This window comes from Phyllobates terribilis, unplaced genomic scaffold (assembly GCF_046119375.1).
Source record: "Phyllobates terribilis strain yellow unplaced genomic scaffold, ASM4611937v1 Scaffold_143__1_contigs__length_4665640, whole genome shotgun sequence".
Lineage (NCBI taxonomy): Eukaryota > Metazoa > Chordata > Amphibia > Anura > Dendrobatidae > Phyllobates > Phyllobates terribilis.
This window is the reverse complement of record NW_027362903.1, coordinates 3,432,245-3,453,834: the sequence shown is the minus strand read 5'-3', so window position 1 is coordinate 3,453,834 and position 21,590 is coordinate 3,432,245. Positions and strand designations below refer to the sequence as shown.

The window sequence follows — 21,590 nt, the reverse complement described above, 5'->3', positions numbered from 1 at the left end:
TATCCGGTCAGTATTGTTTCTCAGGAGTGGGAGCCAAAACCAGGTGAGGAACAATCAGAGAAAAGGTAGAATAGAAACAAGTCACCAATTCTGCATTTATCACCCACTCCTGGTTTTGGCTCCAACTCCTGAGAAAAAACACTACCCGAATACTGACCAAATACTGATAGTGGAGCCGTGGCCAAAGCAGAACATCAGCCCCAGGGGAAAAAAAACTGATGAACGCCCTGGAGATCTGGAGCCGACCAATAAATCGCAGAACATCAGCCCCTTATAGGAGGGTGATGAGACCCCGGCTGGAGGAGTGATGTGAGGACCGCTGGATACATTTCATGGCTTCCATTACTGGGAATCTCCTCGTCTGTTTCTCGCAGGTTCTAGATCTCGTCTTCAGATGTAAATGTTTGTTCTATTTCTGCTCCATCATTACTTTTTGTTTCTTTCTGTTTCAGTAAGTTCTGACATAAGGGAATGTTTCAGGTGTCGGCGCGCGGGGAACGTGCTGGAGGAGCAGCAGATCTGATGGTGGGAGAGTGCGGGGGAGGCAGATTGTCCTTTTGCGCCTTTTTTTTACAGTTTATTTTATGTGTTCCTGTTTGTTTCGTAATCCAGATGTTTTTTGGCTGATTCATTTCTAAGTCACAACATTTTGGGAGCGATCGTTCTCCATCCTCCTCGATTTGATTTTATCTTTGTCAGATTTTTTTTTTTTTTGCAGCATTTTAATAAAACTTTAAAAAAGTCACAATAAAAGATTAGAGGCAAAAAATAAAGAGTTTTTTTTTTTTTTAATTTTGCACAAAATTCAAAACGCAAATGCATTAAGGTGAAGAACGCACCAAAAAGTCAGCGAATACAAGATGAAAAAGAAAAGCGACTTAAAAAAAATGCAAATGATAAATCAGAGCCCGAGGCTCCTGACTACGAGAGGCGTCCGCCATGTGACTGAGCCGCTGTCGCAGGAACTGATTCCTGCAGCTCTGCAGCCCGTGACACAGGCGATGAGCCGCTCTGGAGAAGAGATGAAACCGCTCACCACATTCGTCGATGCAATGGGTGGATTGAGGATAAACGGTGGATAGCCGTGGGTGCCGGGAAATCCGCTGGTGCAGCTGTCTCCCATTTGTATGAAACTCTGTCCATGCTGTACTTACGGAAATCTGATAAAACGCATCTCTATTGTTATGCTGAACAGATAATTTGCTCAGCATTTATGTGCATGTTTGGTGCTGCTTTTATGGTGTTTGTCGCAGTACCACTGGACATTTATAGACACAGTTGTGACGAAACAGCATTTAATCTTAATTACGCCAGACATACTGTATGTTTTCAGTAGGTCAAGAAACATGGACTGTTATTCATATGAGTCTGAACGTTGACTGTTGAATTGATGTTTGTGAATTGTTGAATGGCTGCTGTTTACCTCTTATATCAGCTTCCACAGGTGATTGTGTTGCTATCTTTGGAGGACAGGGATGCAGAGTCATTGAACAATTGATGTTTGCTAATATGCTGATTACTCATTGTAGGTGATGGCCGCTCTGTAGGTGATGACTGCTCTGCAGGTGATGGCCGCTCTGTAGGTGATGACCGCTCTGCAGGTGATGGCCGCTCTGTAGGTGATGACTGCTCTGCAGGTGATGGCCGCTCTGTAGGTGATGACCGCTCTGCAGGTGATGGCCGCTCTGCAGGTGATGGTCGCTCTGCAGGTAATGAGCCGCTCTGCAGGTGATGGTCACTTTGTAGGTGATGGCTGCTCTGCAGGTGATGGCCGCTCTGCAGGTGATGTTCGCTCTGCAGGTGACGTTCGCTCTGCAGGTGATGGCCGCTCTGAAGGTGATGGTCGCTCTGCAGGTGATGGTCGCTCTGCAGGTGACGTTCGCTCTGCAGGTGATGTTCGCTCTGCAGGTGATGTTCGCTCTGCAGGTGACGTTCGCTCTGCAGGTGATGGCCGCTCTGAAGGTGATGGTTGCTCTGCAGGTGATGGTCGCTCTGCAGGTGACGTTCGCTCGGCAGGTGATGGTCGCTCTGCAGGTGATGGCCGCTCTGCAGGTGATGGTCGCTCTGCAGGTAATGAGCCACTCTGCAGGTGATTGCCACTTTGTAGGTGATGGCTGCTCTGCAGGTGATGGTCGCTCTGCAGGTGATGAGCCGCTCAGCAGGTGATGGTTGCTCTGCAGGTGATGAGCCACTCTGTAGGTGATGGCAGCTCTGCAGGTGATGGCCGCTCTGCAGGTGATGAGCCGCTCTGCAGGTGATGGTTGCTCTGCAGGTGATGAGCCGCTCTACAGGTGATGGCAGCTCTGCAGGTGATGGCCGCTCTGCAGGTGATGAGCCGCTCTGCAGGTGATGGTAGCTCTGCAGGTGATGGCCACTCTGCAGGTGACGTTCGCTCGGCAGGTGATGGTCGCTCTGCAGGTGATGGCCGCTCTGCAGGTGATGGTCGCTCTGCAGGTAATGAGCCACTCTGCAGGTGATTGCCACTTTGTAGGTGATGGCTGCTCTGCAGGTGATGGTCGCTCTGCAGGTGATGAGCCGCTCAGCAGGTGATGGTTGCTCTGCAGGTGATGGCCGCTCTGCAGGTGATGAGCCGCTCTGCAGGTGATGAGCCACTCTGTAGGTGATGGCAGCTCTGCAGGTGATGGCCGCTCTGCAGGTGATGAGCCGCTCTGCAGGTGATGGTTGCTCTGCAGGTGATGGTAGCTCTGCAGGTGATGGCCACTCTGCAGGTGATGGCTGCTCTGCAGGTGATGGCTGCTCTGCTAATATGTTGATTACCCATTGTATAAGTCCATGTAGCTTGTTGACTTGCAAACAGTGAAGGACAAACTATGCAGATTGATTAAATACTTAAACAATGAGCATTAATCTCATCCCACCTTCCCCTTGACCTGTGGTTGATGGCCTGAACCTCAGATGTGGGCATATAAAGGGATCTCTATCCTTCTGCAAGGATCTCTACAGAACAGCAGCCAGGACACATGGCTCCATCGAGAGGGATACAGATTTGGATTCTACAGGATGCCAGCCTAAGGGACCACGGCCCTAGCTGGAAGAATACAGATCTGCAACATTGACCATCACTGAACCCATGGAGACATTTGGGGAAGCTAGGTTGGACCCTCTGGTCACCTGGCCCCATGAAGACGTTCGGAGAAGCCAGGTTGGGACCCTCGGGTCTCCTGGCCACATACCTCAATGGATTGTCAGCTTCCTAAGCTTGTCATTACCTCTTCTCTGTGGGTGCCCGCCAAAAGCGAGTGCCACTGGTGGGGGTAGTCGGCCCTGGAAGCCCCGAAGTCACAGCTGCTCTATTCCCCGCGGGCCAGCGGAAGGGTGAGCCTCTGTAATTTTGCACCATCTTGGGTATTTCCTGGGATTGTTCTATATGTTATTGACTGTTGGTGGGTCAATAAAGTATTTCCACACTGTTTTACCCTCATCCTGTGTTGTCTTAGTAGTATTCTGCCCACGGGAAAGGAGAGTGGGCATTCAGCGGATGAGAGCACCAGTGGCCCCCGTGTCTCCACAACGGTGAATGCTTGTTATAACAGATACTTACCCCCTGCGTTCCTTCGTCGCCTTGTAACACTCTCTCCTTCACATAACATTCGCGATACCCGTGTACCGGAAGTGACGTATGCGGTTCACTTCAATTGCGTTCCAGCTCCTGATGATGCACCGGATGTGACATATGTTGATCATTCGGGAGTTATGCGTTCCATCGAATCCTTCTACTATTTAAATAGGTCCAGGCTACGGGCACTTACCCAACTGGAGGCTGTAAGTACCACGTGACACAGCTTGACTCCTCCATTTTGGCTGCCATATCCCCTGATGAGTCCCAAAAAGGGATGAAACACGTCAGGAAGTGTCACTCTATGATGACATCGCTGTCCTAACTCATGTTATGGGATGAAGACTGGCATTTTATATGGTCACATCCCTTTGTAAAGTCTGAGGACGGGTGTGAGATGTCTATGAACGTTGCGCTGCCTGCAATGGGTGAGACCATTCCAGTTATTTATTTGGCTACTTGCCTTTATATGGTTTTGATGTATAATGGTCCCATTACACCCAATTTGGTAACTCACACCACGTGATACATCGCATTGTGTGTAATATATGCCAATTATTGTGAGCCCTCGCGGGCAGGGTCCTCGCTCCTCCTGTACCAGGCGCCGACATGTATTGTTCAAAATTTACTGTAATTGTTTGTGCTATGTATATCCCTTTCACATGTACAGCGCCATGGAATAAATGGCGCTATAATAATAAATAATAATAATTATGTGGGATGCACCATTAGAAAACTTAAAAGACGCATAGCAGAACACCGGACCAATATAAAAAATAAACTCAGCTCAAATTCTGGAGCTGCAAAACATTGTGTCACGGTACATAACGGTAACACCAGTTCCTTTACGGCACAGAAAAGTCAGATGTCCTGAAAGAGGCGGCAGTGGGCGAAACGTTTAATGACAGGTGATGGCCGCTCTGCAGGTGATGGTCGCTCTGCAGGTGATGGCCGCTCTGCAGGTGATGGTCGCTCTGCAGGTGATGGTTGCTCTGCAGGTGATGAGCTGCTCTGCAGGTGATGGTTGCTCTGCAGGTGATGGTCGCTCTGCAGGTGATGAGCTGCTCTGCAGGTGATGGTCGCTCTGCAAGTGATGGCCGCTCTGCAGGTGACGTTCGCTCTTCAGGCGATGTTCGCTCTGCAGGTGACGTTCGCTCTTCAGGAGATGTTCGCTCTGCAGGTGACGTTCGCTCTGCAGGTGATGGCCGCTCTGCAGGTGACGTTCGATCTGCAGGTGATGGCCGCTCTGCAGGTGATGGTCGCTCTGCAGGTGATGGCCGTTCTGTAGGTGATGGCCGCTCTGCAGGTGATGGCTGTTCTGTAGGTGATGGCCGCTCTGCAGGTGACGGCCGCTCTGCAAGTGACATTCGCTCTGCAGGTGACGTTCGCTCTTCAGGCGATGTTCGTTCTGCAGGTGATGGTCGCTCTGCAGGTGATGAGCCGCTCTGCAGGTGATGGTCGTTCTGCAGGTGATGGTCGCTCTGCAGGTGATGGCCGCTCTGCAAGTGACATTCGCTCTGCAGGTGACGTTCGCTCTGCAGGTGACGTTCGCTCTTCAGGCGATGTTCGTTCTGCAGGTGACGTTCGCTCTGCAGGTGATGTTCGCTCTGCAGGTGACGTTTGTTCTGCAGGTGACGTTCGCTCTGCAGGTGAAGTTCGCTCTGCAGGTGATGGCCGCTTTGCAGGTGACGTTCGCTCTGTAGGTGATGGCCGCTCTGCAGGTGATGTTCGCTCTGCAGATGATGTTTGCTCTGCAGGTGATGTTCGCTCTGCAGGTGACGTTCGCTCTGCAGGTGACATTCGCTCTGCAGGTGACGTTCGCTCTGCAGTTGATGGCCGCTCTGCAGGTGACGTTCGCTCTGCAGGTGACGTTCGCTCTGCAGGTGACATTCGCTCTGCAGGTGATGTTCGCTCTGCAGTTGATGGCCGCTCTGCAGGTGACGTTTGCTCTGCAGGTGACGTTCGCTCTGCAGGTGACGGCCGCTCTGCAGGTGACGTTCGCTCTGCAGGTGATGGTCGCTCTGCAGGTGACGTTCTCTCTGCAGGTGACGTTTGCTCTGCAGGTGACGTTCGCTCTGCAGGTGACGTTCGCTCTGCAGGCGATGGTCGCTCTGCAGGTGATGTTCGCTCTGCAGGTGACGTTCGCTCTGCAGGTGATGGTCGCTCTGCAGGTGATGTTTGCTCTGCAGGTGACGTTCGCTCTGCAGGTGATGGTCGCTCTGCAGGTGACGTTCGCTCTGCAGGTGACGTTCGCTCTGCAGTTGATGGCCGCTCTGCAGGTGACGTTTGCTCTGCAGGTGACGTTCGCTCTGCAGGTGACGTTCGCTCTGCAGGTGATGGCCGCTCTGCAGGTGACGTTCGCTCTGCAGGTGATGGTCGCTCTGCAGGTGACGTTCGCTCTGCAGGTGACGTTTGCTCTGCAGGTGACGTTCGCTCTGCAGGTGACATTCGCTCTGCAGGCGATGGTCGCTCTGCAGGTGATGTTCGCTCTGCAGGTGACGTTTGCGCTGCAGGTGACGTTCGCTCTGCAGGTGATGGTCGCTCTGCAGGTGACGTTTGCTCTGCAGGTGACATTCGCTCTGCAGGCGATGGTAGCTCTGCAGGTGATGTTCGCTCTGCAGGTGACGTTTGCGCTGCAGGTGACGTTCGCTCTGCAGGTGATGGCCGCTCTGCAGGTGACGTTCGCTCTGCAGGTGACGTTTGCTCTGCAGGTGACATTCGCTCTGCAGGCGATGGTCGCTCTGCAGGTGATGTTCGCTCTGCAGGTGACGTTTGCGCTGCAGGTGACGTTCGCTCTGCAGGTGACGTTCGCTCTGCAGGTGACATTCGCTCTGCAGGCGATGGTCGCTCTGCAGGTGATGGCCGCTCTGCAGGTGACGTTCGCTCTGCAGGTGACGTTCGCTCTGTAGGTGATGGCCGCTCTGCAGGTGATGGTCGCTCTGCAGGTGATGGCCGCTCTGCAGGTGACGGTCGCTCTGCAGGTGACGTTCGCTCTGCAGGTGATGTTCGCTCTGCAGGTGACGTTCGCTCTGCAGGTGATGGCCGCTCTGCAGGTGACGTTCGCTCTGCAGGCGATGGTCGCTCTGCAGGTGATGGCCGCTCTGCAGGTGACGTTCGCTCTGCAGGTGACGTTCGCTCTGCAGGTGACGTTCGCTCTGCAGGTGATGGTCGCTCTGCAGGTGACGTTCGCTCTGCAGGTGATGTTCGCTCTGCAGGTGACGTTCGCTCTGCAGGTGACGTTCGCTCTGCAGGTGATGTTCGCTCTGCAGGTGACGTTCGCTCTGCAGGTGACGTTCGCTCTGTAGGTGATGGTCGCTCTGCAGGTGATGTTCGCTCTGCAGGTGACGTTCGCTCTGCAGATGATGGCCGCTGTTCACACTGCTGCGGATTTCCCTGCGGGGTCTGGTGGCGCCTCCTCCCGTCTCTTCTGCCTCCCTCACAGGTGATCGCAGATTCAGTGCAGATTTCTCTGTGGATTTACTGTGAAAATCGTCTGCAACAAATACTTCATGTGTGAACGCAGCCCAAAATACAGCGAGCAGCCCGGAGGCCATAGACGGAGAACACTGCAGAATATTACATGAAACCCATTTGCAAAAATGATTTTTAGCCCAAAATATTTATATTTAAGTAAAAAAAAAAAAAAAAGCCCCCTCCCCATATTATCACTTCAGTAATTAATCTGTTGGTCATTTCTTTTTATAATCGGCTCCCGAGGCCGGAGCTTTACTGCTCCTCACTAGAACCCTGGAAGTGACGCGGCCAAACATACCGGAGCAGAGACCGCCGAAAAACGTGTGTTGCCCTTTAAAAAGTGGGCGGGATCACAACGAGAACATTTTTTTGACGTCGACAGAATATTTGCTAAGGATTCATTTTGATTGGTTACAAAAGAACGTCAGTCATCTGTATACTGTAACTGGATTGGTTAGTGGCGGGGGGAGGGTGTGATCTTGGACCAATAGCATCGCGGGGCACGGTGAGCGATCAGCCGGAAGACCTTACATTACCAGGTGACATTGCGACTCTGCCAGAGACGACCGGAGAGCACAGCCCGCACCGACAGCTCCTGTACCGCCGCCGCCGAGCACCGTGAGTGGCCGCAGCGCTGCCTCCATACAGCTCCCGGGCGCAGCTCTGTGCTGGGACTTGTGGTTCCACAGGTGGCTGCTCCTCGGGGGCTCTACAGTCTATTGATTCATATTTTGTCTTTATTGTGTTTCTGATTGTCTTCACTTCTTATTTTTTTATGTTTTACTGTTTTTGTTTTTGTTTTGATATTTATTTATTTATTTATTTTTTTAATTTTATTTTTTTAATTTATTTTTTTTATTTATTTTTTATTTATTTTTTTTTATACTCTATAGAGTTTTTTTTTTTTTTCTCGTTTTGATGTAATTTTGTGCGTTTATTTCTCTGGTTTGAGGGCCCCCCCCCCCCTCACCAGGTCGTACCCCTCGATCTGTCAGCGGACCCCCAGCCTGCCGAAGCTACCGCCGCCCCCCCTGCCGCTATCACAGCTGGGCGCCGCTTATCACGATACAATGTAGCCGTCGCTGTCCGATATTTGATTGTCATAACCGAACGTAGATACAGAGCAGCTCCAGTCGTTATCTGTACTGGACGGTGGAGGGTTAATAATCTGCAAATATTAGAAACATTGTAACATTTCTTAGTAAATATTTACTTACTAATTACAAGAAATAAAGGAAGTGAAGTCGGGGGTGCGGGGGGGGGGGGGTAGATTGTAATAATTCGCAGTTTAGGTTTCGCTCCGTGTTGCCTTCGGGTTTTCTGAAGCGTCGTCGGATCCGCGGTGACCGAGCCAAGACGTAAGAGGAGTGGGAAACCCCAGATAGTCTGCAGCTGCAGACTATCATCACTTACAAGACCTCTGCTTGCTGTCACTGAACGGATACATCAATATTTATTTCTAGAGTTGTAAAAACTACTCTGCTTAATTTCTTCTCACAGCTGAAAGTTTGTTACAATTGTCTCCAGTCTAGATGTATTTTTGCCTGCGCTGACACATTGTAACAACAATCTCAGCTTTGAGAATTCAGGTAAAAAGCAGTTGTTGTTTTTTTTAGGACTCTAGATGAAAAGATTGATGGATCCATTCACTGACAACAAGCAGGAGTCTTGTAAACACTCATAGAAAGCGTCTTTCATGTGATCAGGACAAGAGGGAGATCTGTGCCGATGTGTTCTGCTCTGAGGATTGTGCAGAACGGCTGCAATTGTCACAAACCTTCACTTGTGAGAAATATAAGGTCAGGATGTGAGTGAACAGTAAATCTAGTCACTGACAGCAAGTGGAGATATTGTCACTTTTTTTTATACTGTAAAACTTTGTTTTTTTCTTTTCTTGTTCTTTGTGGTCGCACTTTGGTTCTTGTTGGGATCTTTGTTCTTTGTGGTCGCACTTTGGTTCTTGTTGGGATCTTTATTCTTTGTGGTCGCACTTTAGTTCTTGTTGGGATCTTTGTTCTTCATGGTCGCATTCTAGTTCTTGTTGTGATCGCACTCTGGTTCCTGTTGGGATCTTTGTTCTTCGTGATCACACTCTGGTTCCTGTTGGGATCTTTGTTCTTTGTGATCGCACTCTGGTTCTTGTTGGGATCTTTGTGATCGCACTCTGGTTCTTGTTGGGATCTTTGTTCTTTGGTCGCACTCTGGTTCTTGTTGGGATCTTTGTGGTCGCACTCTGGTTCTTGTTGGGATCTTTGTGGTCGCACTCTGGTTCTTGTTGGGATCTTTGTGGTCGCACTCTGGTTCTTGTTGGGATCTTTGTGGTCGCACTCTGGTTCTTGTTGGGATCTTTGTGGTCGCACTCTGGTTCTTGTTGGGATCTTTGTGGTCGCACTCTGGTTCTTGTTGGGATCTTTGTGGTCGCACTCTGGTTCTTGTTGGGATCTTTGTGGTCGCACTCTGGTTCTTGTTGGGATCTTTGTGGTCGCACTCTGGTTCTTGTTGGAATCTTTGTGGTCGCACTCTGGTTCTTGTTGGGATCTTTGTGGTCGCACTCTGGTTCTTGTTGGGATCTTTGTGGTCGCACTCTGGTTCTTGTTGGGATCTTTGTGGTCGCACTCTGGTTCCTGTTGGGATCTTTGTTATCCGTCGTTGCACTCTAGTGTTGTGATCTGTGCCGCTGATCTTGCCTTTTGTCTCTCCGTAGATCCAGTGATCACCATGGAGGCAATCGTCCGCCGTTGCCCCTTCCTCTCCAGGGTCTCGCAGGCCTTCCTCCAGAAAGCCGGCAAATCTCTGATCTCTTATGCCCAGAACTGCCCTGTGATGATGGCACCCAGACCCCTGTCCAGCGCTCAGCTGAGCACCTCCGCTGCGCACCGCCAGGAGACCAAGGAGACGTCAAGCAGCAATCAGAGTAAGAGCTGGCAATCACCTGGGTGTATGGGATGCTGAGAGCTGTAGTTAAATGTCCGATTATATGAACAAATGCTTAAATAGCAATTCCCTAATATTTTCCATGAACTGGTAACTCCCTTTGCTTGCAGGGGAGTGGTGTTCCCATCATTGCGGTCAGTGACTACCTATCCTACAGTAAGGGTGCCTGATGGGGGTAGTGAACTCCCAGCATCCTCTGGGCTCGATGATCTTGTCCTGGGCCTTACGGGTTTATTTATGGAGTTGCTATATGTGCAGTTTCCTAATGTTCATTGCTGGTTACATGACATTCTTGCATACGGAGCTTGCACTCTAAAATAAACCCTTGCGCTAATGTACCCCACCCACAGTGTATTATTGGGCAGCGAGACACCAATCCCATTATTAGGGATCCCCCCTCCCCCCACCGAAGGCTCCAGAATCCTCCCTGACCTTCAGTACGTGGATATATTATGTATTTATATCAGTCGCCCTTTGTCCTCCCGGCCTTGGACTCTGTAGAATGTTCTCGCCCTTCGTAGTTTCACTTCGCCCTATAACACAATGGCGCAGCACTGACAATGATAATAATGGTGATCACTCCCGGATATCACATAAATAGCAAAGGTCCCTAACCTCGACCGTAGGCAGCAAATATTCACCCGACGGGGGGAGGGGAGTTTATCTGATTTTCTGTAATTGATTGTGATATATGATTAAAGCTTTAAATCCATAAAATTCCTTTTAATCTGGAATAAAGTGATGTAAATTCTGATTCTACCCAGACTGATGAAGGTTTAGGAGATCTGAGCATTGAAAATATCAGTGCGGAAATCCCCATAGATCAGTGTCTCATAGATGCCGGACTGACGGAAGATGCAAAGAATTCTTTTAATCTGGGATCCAGAGGTGTAACTGGGGGTTTGGTTTAGGGGGGGGGGGGGGCAAAACGTCTGAGTGGCCCCTAACCAGGTCACCCTGATTACAGCTATGGTGGTGCACCCCTAATAGTGGATGTAGGAGAACCTCAGCAGAAGACTGTGCTGTTACTGAAAGAAATCTCTATACAAAGACCAGCACTGATATTACCGCCATACGGTGACAATATGGTAGTAGATACCAGTCCTGCAGAGCATACAAGAGATCACAGCACAGTTATAGATGGTGACTTACAGATGGGGTTCTTTCTGATAGTCGTTCACTTTTCCGTCTTCTCCATCTGGCCCAGACCGACATGACGACTTCTCCAGCCAGGACTCGTCTACAGAGATTACCGCACAGACACATCTGACTTCCCACATTTCCAGCCCCTTCTTTGTCGTATCTGTCCCTATTACTGCACCTGCTGTGCGCCCTGTAGATGGTAAAACAAAAATGAAGGTAGCATAGCTCCGGGGGGCCCCTCAGGGCCCGGGGCCACCGCACTTTCTGCCCCCCCTTCCCTGTTGCTTTGCTACTTCTGGGATCACAGCTGCTGGATTATCACTCGTGTATCTCAGTCTTGTGATGATCCAGGTTGGATCTAGTAGATCAGATTCTCCTTCTGAATCTGTTGCTTGTCATCTGCCGGATTACAGGAAATATATAGCAATAGAAGTTTTTCTCCTCATTTTGTGAAATTCCTTTAATCTGGCGTCGAGGTGACCTGATAGGTGTTTGGTTTATGAGAATCCACATAATTCATTTGTGTGAACATTAAATTGGCCGCTGTCGCTTTAAGACGTTCCCGGTCTCTGCAGTCGTGTGCCAGATTATCAGACTTTCTTGATTATTGGATGGTGGATTACACACATTGAGTGTTGGGGCTCGTACAGATGTTCGTGGATCCCAATCCGATCTCTGACCGTAATGCGAGGACCGGCCGCGCCCCCACCCCCAACCCCCCCCCCCCCCCGACCCGGCATAGAAATATTTGGAGCCCTCTTGCTCCGGTCCGGAGATTGGCACCCAGCCCGTCCCTGCTCGGGCGTCTGCATGAGCCGTTACTCCTGTAATCCAGCATCTGATAATCCGGCACTTGTTCTCGGTCTCTGCAGCCGTGTTGTACTCCTGGCGCTGTGCAGGTGACTGGAGTTTGCTCTCTGCCCCCGGATCCCTCTGTACTGAACATGGCGCCTCCCTAGGATCACACCCGGGGCGGAGCGGGGAGAGCGGCGTCTCCTTGGCTCCCGATCAGCCTAATCTCTGACCTCTGCTGCTCCTGCGCTGGGGGTGAAGCGAGTTTTCGAGTTTATATTTAATGTTTGTTTTCCAGAACGTTCCGTCCTGCCAGATCTTCTCCCGGATCGCTATTTGCTTTGTCATTCTGTGATGCAACAAATGTTTTATTAAGTTTCAAACTTCATTCAGTAAAATTCCATTTAATCCTGAGGCCGATGACCTGATAAATCCACTGCACAGTGAGAAGGTGTGGTCTTCTCCATGACCGTCCGGTAATCCGGCACCTCTCAGATCCCACGATGCCGGATTATGGGACATTCACTAAAGTGTTTCCATGACACAACTTCCTATAAACTGTAATATATTTGTATTTCTTCTCCCCAGATACGAAGCCTCCGGCAGCGGCCGTCTCCTGCCCCGCGTCCCAGGCCGGACAGACCGACGGCAGCCAGAGCGCGTCCAAGTGCCCATTCCTGGCCGGAGAGCTGAGCCAGGAGAGCAGCAGCGTGCTCCGCAAGGCCAGCCTCGCTCTGCAGGAGGACGTGCGCGAAGTGCGGAGCCGCAGGAAAGGTACGTTCTGCACCCACCGCCATGTGCTCTGCCATTGTAGACACCAAGCTTCCTTATCTTCTCTAAGAAAAGGGGTAATTGTCAAGATGCTGCAATTACCGCTCCAGTCAGGATACACTATGGGCCCCCCCCCCCACCCATTCCCAGTCAGGATGCGCTATGGCGGCCCCCCCCTCTCTATATGCCCCCCATCCCCAGTCAGGATGCGCTATGGCGGCCCCCGCATCCCCAGTCAGGATGCACTATGGCGGCCCCCCCTTTCTCTATGGCCCCCCCTCGTCCTCAGTCAGGATGCGCTATGGCGGCCCCCCATTATAATCCAGCATATGTCGGGGTCTTTGCTGCCTCCTGGTTCCTCGGCCGCTCCCTTTTTCTATGGAGGTTGTAGCTATTGCGATCCAGACTCCCCCCTCCCCCATGGGCTCGGCTCGCCTGCTTTTCTTCTCACCGTATTGTCAGGGGAATTTCTTGTTTGACAAACTTCCCTGAATTGTTTTCAGATCTGAAGTCGTTGCCGGTCGTGGAACCGGCCATGTCTGATCCGAAGCCGGAGAGGAAGATGAGGGTCCTGGAGCAATTCCAGAAGCCCGAACTGGTGTCTCATCTCCTCCAGGATAACATGCCAAAATGTAACTGTCCATCCCTCTCCCCTCACTGCCTCTGCACAGGAGCCCCCAATGATATAGACCTTGTTCATTTCTCCGGATGTAGCCTGCAGTGTAAAGAATGGGGGGCGGTCATAGCTATGTGTCACCAGGCTGGTCTATCCAGTGTGTAATAAACCTCCTTATGTGTACCCCAGTACGAAATCTCTAACAGGGCCCCCCAATTATTGGAGATCTGTAATAGTCTTTCCATATGGGCCAAGGGGAGCTTTTGGGTCCCTCTAGGTTCCAGGGCCCCCGGGTGCAATCACAACCCCTGCATCTAATATAGTTACGCCCCTGCAAATTATATTAAGTGATGTGATAATGGACAATTGAAAACCTCCATTCTTTACACTGCAGGCTGCATCCTGAGAAATGGAAACCATGAATATAGAAATAAGCTGTGATTCCTCATCTTCCTGTATCTGTCTCTATGTACGCCTGGCACGGCTGTGATCGGGGGGCTGTTCAGAGACCCCGGCCGGCGCGGCATGTACCTGTGTTATCTTTGCACTCGTGTAATAGATTTCTTGTCCTCAGCCGTGCGCACTTTCCAATACGACCACTTCTTTGAGAAAAAAATAGAAGAAAAGAAGAGCGACCACACCTACCGCGTGTTCAAAACCGTCAACCGCCGCGCTCAGGTCTTTCCCATGGCCGATGACTACTCGGACTCGCTGGTCAGTAAGAAGACGGTGTCCGTCTGGTGCAGCAACGATTACCTGGGGATGAGCCGCCATCCAGAAGTGGTCGGAGCAGTCGTGTGAGTTTTGCTTTTGGAATTTCTTAATTTGTTCTCATGGGACGACCCTTTTATCAGGTGATAACTGAGAGATCAGTCGGGGTCCGACTGCTGGGAGCGGTGCAGGTTGTCAGGCTGGGCTGGGGGGGGGGGGGGCGTGCAGGTTTTCAGGCTGGGGTGGGGGGGGGGGCGTGCAGGTTGTCAGGCTGGGCTGCGGGGGGGGGGCGTGCAGGTTGTCAGGCTGCGGGGGGGGCGTGCAGGTTGTCAGGCTGCGGGGGGGGGCGTGCAGGTTGTCAGGCTGGGGGGGGTTGTGTGCAGGTTGTCAGGCTGGGGGGGGTTGTGTGCAGGTTGTCAGGCTGGGGGGGGGGTTGTGTGCAGGTTGTCAGGCTGGGGGGGGGGTTGTGTGCAGGTTGTCAGGCTGGGGGGGGGGTTGTGTGCAGGTTGTCAGGCTGGGGGGGGGTTGTGTGCAGGTTGTCAGGCTGGGGGGGGGTTGTGTGCAGGTTGTCAGGCTGGGGGGGGGGTTGTGTGCAGGTTGTCAGGCTGGGGGGGGGGGTTGTGTGCAGGTTGTCAGGCTGGGGGTGGGGGGGGTTGTGTGCAGGTTGTCAGGCTGGGGGTGGGGGGGGTTGTGTGCAGGTTGTCAGGCTGGGGGTGGGGGGGGTTGTGTGCAGGTTGTCAGGCTGGGGGTGGGGGGGGTTGTGTGCAGGTTGTCAGGCTGGGGGTGGGGGGGGTTGTGTGCAGGTTGTCAGGCTGGGGGTGGGGGGGGTTGTGTGCAGGTTGTCAGGCTGGGGGTGGGGGGGGGTTGTGTGCAGGTTGTCAGGCTGGGGGTGGGGGGGGTTGTGTGCAGGTTGTCAGGCTGGGGGTGGGGGGGGGTTGTGTGCAGGTTGTCAGGCTGGGGGTGGGGGGGGTTGTGTGCAGGTTGTCAGGCTGGGGGTGGGGGGGGTTGTGTGCAGGTTGTCAGGCTGGGGGTGGGGGGGGTTGTGTGCAGGTTGTCAGGCTGGGGGTGGGGGGGGGTTGTGTGCAGGTTGTCAGGCTGGGGGTGGGGGGGGTTGTGTGCAGGTTGTCAGGCTGGGGGTGGGGGGGGTTGTGTGCAGGTTGTCAGGCTGGGGGTGGGGGGGGGGTTGTGTGCAGGTTGTCAGGCTGGGGGTGGGGGGGGGGTTGTGTGCAGGTTGTCAGGCTTGGGGGCACCCATGTCCCTGTTAGAGTAGATCCTCGGTGCACGTGTCCGGCCGACGCTCCGCTGATCCTGTGTGGGTGGAGGAGGTGGCCGAGCGCTCGCCTTCTATCTGATGATCTGGATACATTGTATCACTGCAGACATTCTACATGGAAACTGAGTGACCCAAAAAAACAAAGTCCAATGATTATCAGTTGCTTGGTTTGTTTTTTTTTTTTTTTTTTTTTTTTAAATCCAAACCTAAATATTTCCAACAATTTTTACTCTAGAAATAAAATGAAAAAATAAATCTGAGTCCAAATGTTTTTAATACTAAGTGCCTTCATTACATGACGGTGATGGTCTCTGCGGCCCCTCGTTTCCCCCATGTGACCTATAACATGGAATGTAGGTTGACTCCCCTGCTGGGGGGCACACGAGCACAGACCCCCCATTATGTGCTGGTCTAATCCCGGGCTGTACGGTATAGAATATAATCACATTTCCTCCATTCACACAGGATAAAGGAGCGATAACGACGTGATTATGTCCTGACCTGAATCTGGGTCACGGCGCCGCCTCCTCTTGTTTCTCGTGTTTCGGACCATGTTCCTCCCCTGGTTGGGTAACGTCCTTTTTATAATGGAGCCGGTGTGTTGTGACATCGGACATTGTCACATGGACACGATGATCAGGCTTCTATGAGGGGCCGTGACCCAGATGGAAGCTGAGCTCTGTACGAAGGAAAACTGCTTAAATAGCAACTGCAGACACCTAAAGCCTGAGTCCTCGTATAGACCTTGTGGTTTCCCCAGACTCCACAAATGGCCATAAATCAATTCCCCTAGGAGTAACTAATCATTGGTAAAGGCACGGTCACACTTATCCTGGCCGCTCGCCTTCTCGCTTGTGGCCGTTGATTGACATTTTTTCTTCCTCCTCCAATGTATTCGCATTTGTCTTGGCATGTTGGGAGTTGTAGTTTCACAACAGCTGTTGTGCCATAGGTTAAGCAATACGGTGTATATACAGAATATTGAGTCATGTTCTCATTGTAAGTAGCAGAACGAGGGCGACGCCTCGCCGTTGCGCCAGCAGCCATTACATGATGCCTGTGCAATGTTACCCAACAAGATTGCTTTATGAACTTCCCCTTTAAGAAGAATTTGCTCCCCCCTCCCCCTCCCCTCTTGTATAATCCCATAGGGAGACCCTAAAACATCACGGGGCCGGAGCCGGCGGCACCAGGAACATCTCGGGCACGAGTAAATTCCATGTGGAACTGGAGCAGGAATTGGCCGACCTGCACGATAAAGACGCCGCGCTGCTCTTCTCCTCGTGTTTCGTGGCGAACGACTCCACGCTCTTCACTCTGGCTAAGATGCTGCCCGGTAAGTGAGGACCGCCGGGGCGAGGGTCTGACGGGACTGGTGGCGAACGGCCGGAGCCTGCGGTCAGTAAGGACTACAAGTCCCAGCATGCGCGGTTTCACAACAGCTTATAGGACTGTGTAACATTAAGGCGACTTTACATCTTCTAGGTTGTGAGATCTACTCAGACTCTGGTAATCACGCCTCCATGATCCAGGGGATCCGCAACAGCCGCGTGCCCAAGTACATCTTCCGCCACAATGACGTGGCCCACCTGCGGGAGCTGCTGAAGAACTCCGACCCCTCCACCCCCAAGATCGTGGCCTTCGAGACCGTCCACTCCATGGATGGTGAGTGCGCGCGGAGCGTCGAGCAGCGTCACCAGCGGGAAATAAAAGTTTTAACTTTCTAACAAACTTTGTTCTGTTCCTCACTATTCTCAAGTCCTCTGCTTGGCTGTCAGTGAATGGAAACAAACAGGCCTAAAACAGGTGGAGCAAATACGTTTGTTACAATGTATCAGTGTAGACAAGCGACACATCCGTCCTGACAGTTACAAAGTATCAGTGCAGACAAGCTGTGTCTCCCGTCCTGACAGTTACAATGTATCAGCGCTGCATTGTCTAAACTGGGTGCAAATGTAACATTGTATCTGTGCAGGAAAGTCCAACCGAGAGAGCGCAACGTTCACTGACAGCAAGCGGCGATCTGCGGCTGGTGAGACATTGTGATGGATTATTGGGTTATGCAGTTACGGGGTTTTTTAAATGAATTAAAGGGGTTGTCTCAAACATTACTCTGATTGCTGGGGGTTCTGGCTGCTAAGACCGCACCAAACTTATGTCATCCCCCCACTCCATGCACGATATGGACCACCACACCCACCCCTGCCACACACCGCGACTGGCGCAGGGTTCACACATGCTTACTACCACTATGCGACCCCTGTTCTCAGGATCCTGGGGGTCCCAGCGATGGGAAGAGCATCTCGAGCTCTGTGTAGGATCCTGCAGGTCGGAGGTTTTATATTATGCAGAGGGGGAAGGAAGTAAATTTAATGGGGACATTCACTATAGTGGGTGGGGGAGGGGTGTGTGTTCTGGGTAAATATTCGGCGACTATATTGCAGAGTTATCGCCATTATCTGCCGTTTTGTGTCGGAGTGTAAAGCTTCTTATAAATCCTTTTGTTCCTTGCATCGATGTCCATTCTGATGTGTTAACGATTGACCGCTGCAGGCGCCGTCTGCCCCCTGGAGGAGATGTGCGACGTGGCGCACGAGTACGGAGCAATCACTTTTGTGGATGAAGTGCACGCGGTCGGGTTATATGGCGCCCGGGGCGGGGGGATCGGAGACCGTGATGGAGTCATGAGTAAGATGGATATGATCTCCGGCACTCTGGGTGAGCGTCACTTCCATTCCTTATCAGCAAGCAGAGATCTAGACTATGTGAATCCTCGTAGGTCACCGCTCGGCTTCTCTTCTCCTCCAGGCAAAGCGTTCGGCTGCGTCGGAGGTTACATCGCCAGCACCAGCGCTCTGATCGACACGGTCCGCTCCTACGCCGCCGGCTTCATCTTCACCACCTCCCTACCGCCCATGCTGCTGGCTGGAGCCATGGCGTCTGTCCGGGTGCTGAAGAGCAAAGAAGGGCAGGTCCTGAGGCGCCAGCACCAGCGCAACGTCAAGCTCCTGCGGCAGATGCTGATGGACGCCGGGCTGCCCGTGGTGCACTGCCCCAGCCACATCATCCCCATCAGAGTAAGGGCTGGGCAGGCGAGGGGGCACTGTCGCTGGGCAGGTGCCAGGGCGGAGTGTTGCTGGGCAGCCGATTACAGTGTCCAGGGTGGCACCGCTCCTGGTATTTGTCAGCTAATCCCAGTTCCAGGATACAATTTAAAACCAGACTGAGAGCGGTGATTGCGGACTATAGTCCGGCATCCGATAATCCAGAATATCTGGGCATTAGCTATCTGCTGGGGTAAGGGCTGTAGTATCCACTCGGTGAACAGGGATCGTGGTGGCTGCCGGGGATGTTAGCTAAGGTCCTTTAGTCCGGCGTCAATGAGATCAGATGGTGCCGGAGTATCAGATGATCATGTGTCTTATTTTCAGGTTGCAGACGCTGCCAAAAATACAGAAATCTGCGACCAGCTGATGAGTAAATACGACATCTACGTCCAGGCCATTAATTACCCCACAGTCCCCCGCGGAGAGGAGCTGCTGAGGATCGCACCCACCCCGCACCACACGCCCCAGATGATGAGCTACTTCCTGGGTACGTACCATTGTGTCTTAAAGGAGCGCTCCACCCGAGTCTAAGTATTACTCAGAGAGGGGGATGAGCCGGTGCAGGTCCTGACGAAACCTCCGCTCCTAGAGCCGTGCGATCTGTGGCGTGATCGGACTGGTTTCCTTGGTGGAACTGCACAAGTATTGTATCACCGCAACCAGAGGGTCCGCCATAGGAGGTGGTGACGGGCAGAGGACCCCTGTAAACCCCCTGAGCTTTACGGCCTCCTCTGCGCCCCCTGGACTTAGCGCAGTGCAGTGATCAGGACAGATCTGTGTCCTCAGTGGATTGTTTATACAGATACATTGTCACAAACCTACTGCTGTGTGAAGAGGATAAGGTTGGGGTGGGCTTTTGGCCTCATGGGGGGAGACTTATTAAAGTGATATTCCTTGATTTGAAAAGCCTCCCCTATTCATACAGCTCTGACTGCTGGGACCCTTAGTGGGTGGTGGGGGTGCCTGTCCTCCACTCCATTCATTGTCTATGGGATGGTCCGAGATGAGTGAGCGGTTTCTCCAGACGTCCTATAGACAATGAATAGAGCGGAGGTTGAGCATGCCCACTCCCTCAGTTCTCTGGGGGTCTCGGCAGTCCGGACCCCTCCTGCTCTGGGACTTCTTATCAGGACCTAGTTTAGTAGTGACCTCCTGCTTAGTAGACATGGGCCGACGCTCGCTGAGCTTTTCTTCTTCTTGTCTCTCGCCCCACAGAGAAGCTGCTGATCACCTGGAAGGAGGTCGGTCTGGACCTGAAGCCGCACTCCACCGCCGAGTGTAACTTCTGCCGGCAGCCGCTGCACTTCGAGGTGATGAGCGAGCGCGAGAAATCCTACTTCTCCGGTCTAAGCAAAGTTGTATCTGTGAGCGCATAACACAGACCCCCTCTCTGGGGGGCGCCGCGGAGCCAGAGTCTATAGTCCTGAATGTCGCACACTACATAGTACGGTGGTCACTGTCCTCAGAGTATCGTATCTGCCAATGTCTTTTAATAAAGTCTCTATATTTCTTACCGTTAAATGTCGCCGCCATCTACAATCCACGAACAGAATGCAGAGTAGCAGTGAGGACTGACACACGAGAGCCTGCAGATCTAAAGCTGGTACATTGTAGCTGCCATGCTGCTGGGAGCGTTACATTGTATCGGTGGATGTGCCGTTCTGATGCTTTGGCTAGAGCCGCGATCGACCAACCGGAAGGAAAACTACAGCTACAATCGTGTGTTATGATGGGAGTTGTAGTTCCGAGAGCGACAGGTTAGGAAGTGCGGTGAGTCCAGAACAGACTACAAACCCAGCTGTGAGTCCAGGAGGAGTCCTGCCCGATGTCACCGAGGATGATCCTCCTCCCTGCGGGCAAGCAGAGCTGTGACAAACTAACACGATGTGATGTATTCCTATAAGAGCAGCAATGTGTGATCCAGGGGGGTCACACCCCCATCTATATGTTTAATGAAAAAAATATGAAGAGAATGCGAGAGTAACAGTAAGGACTGACATAAAAGGATCGCAAAATACATCGGGAGAAATAAGTATTGAACACGTCACTGATTTTCCGAGTAAAGGTGCTATTGACGTGAAATGCTTTCCAGACGTCCAATCCACACAGGAAAGAAATCGCCATAAGTTGTGTGTAATAATTAGTGATGATCGAGTATGTTTCAATCAACCCTTTGGTGAGCACGCTCGGGTGCTCGCCGAGTATTTTGGCGTGCTCGGCTTTCCTTTCACTGTCGCCGCAGTTGTTAGACAGCTGTGACACAGGCAGAGATTGACTGTTTGACGTGAAAGGGTTAATGAAAGATACTCGATCATCACTAGTAATAATGAGAAATGACAGAGGGAAAAGGTATTGAACACATGAACAAAGAGAGGAACAAAAAGCCCCGAAAAGTCCTGACACCCGCTGAGATCTATCAGTAATTAGGAAGGAATCCTGCCACTTAGTGACAAATTATTAGCAGCTGGTTCACCCGATGGCTGATAAAAAGGTGTCTCATTACCAAGGAGCCACACAAGAAACATCTCATGATGGGGAAAACCAGTGATCTGTCTCAAGACCTTCACAACCTTATTGTTGCAAAACATTCTGATGAAATTGGTTACAGAAGAATTTCTAAACTACAGAAGGTTGCAGTGAGCGCTGCTGGAGCCATAATCCGGAAGTGGAAAGAACATAATTTCATCATAAACCGGCCATGATCAGGTGCTCCCCGCAAGATTTCAGAGAGAGGAATGAAAAGAACCATCATAAGGGTATGTGCACACAATCCGGAGACGCTGCGTGTGATCCGGAGACGCTGCATGTTATCCGCAGCGTCCGGTTGTTACAGCATAGTGGAAATCCCATGTCCACTATGCATATCTGGGCACCTGCGGATCACCCGGGAAAACTGACATGCGGCACGTCTTTCCAGACCGCAGCATGTCATTTTCTCTTGCAGGTCCACATGCGGATTCCCCATAGACTTAACCCCTATGAGGAAAGTCGGCATGTAAAAAAAAAAATGGCACCGCTTATTTGCATAATAATCGGAAGGCGCGGCTATTCAGGAGCGTCGGGGCGGCAGGCTGGTACGCAGCGTGGGCATAAAGCCTAAGAGCCAAGGACACCTGTGGAGATCTACAGAAAGAGCTGGAATCTGCAGGGACAATTGTATCACGCAACCTCCATGACCTGTACGCACGCTCA

General features: G+C 51.8%; 1 protein-coding gene across 2 annotated transcripts; it reads left to right on the top strand.

The window, feature by feature from the left end:
• The first annotated feature begins 7,513 nt into the window (after positions 1–7,513).
• On the top strand, positions 7,514–19,919 carry ALAS1 (5'-aminolevulinate synthase 1). 2 transcript variants are annotated; one of them, XM_073664265.1, is made up of 11 exons: positions 7,514–7,669; positions 9,756–9,965; positions 12,509–12,694; positions 13,195–13,323; positions 13,882–14,104; positions 16,443–16,627; positions 16,777–16,956; positions 17,845–18,009; positions 18,100–18,368; positions 18,723–18,885; positions 19,614–19,919. In XM_073664265.1, the coding sequence occupies exons 2-11, from the start codon at positions 9,770–9,772 to the stop codon at positions 19,772–19,774; spliced, it is 1,857 nt and encodes a 618-aa protein (XP_073520366.1). In that variant the 5' UTR covers positions 7,514–7,669; positions 9,756–9,769; the 3' UTR covers positions 19,775–19,919. The 2 variants fall into 2 exon arrangements, with proteins under 2 accessions (XP_073520366.1, XP_073520367.1); XM_073664266.1 differs by lacking the exon at positions 7,514–7,669 and adding an exon at positions 7,723–7,740.
• Positions 19,920–21,590: the final 1,671 nt, after the last annotated feature.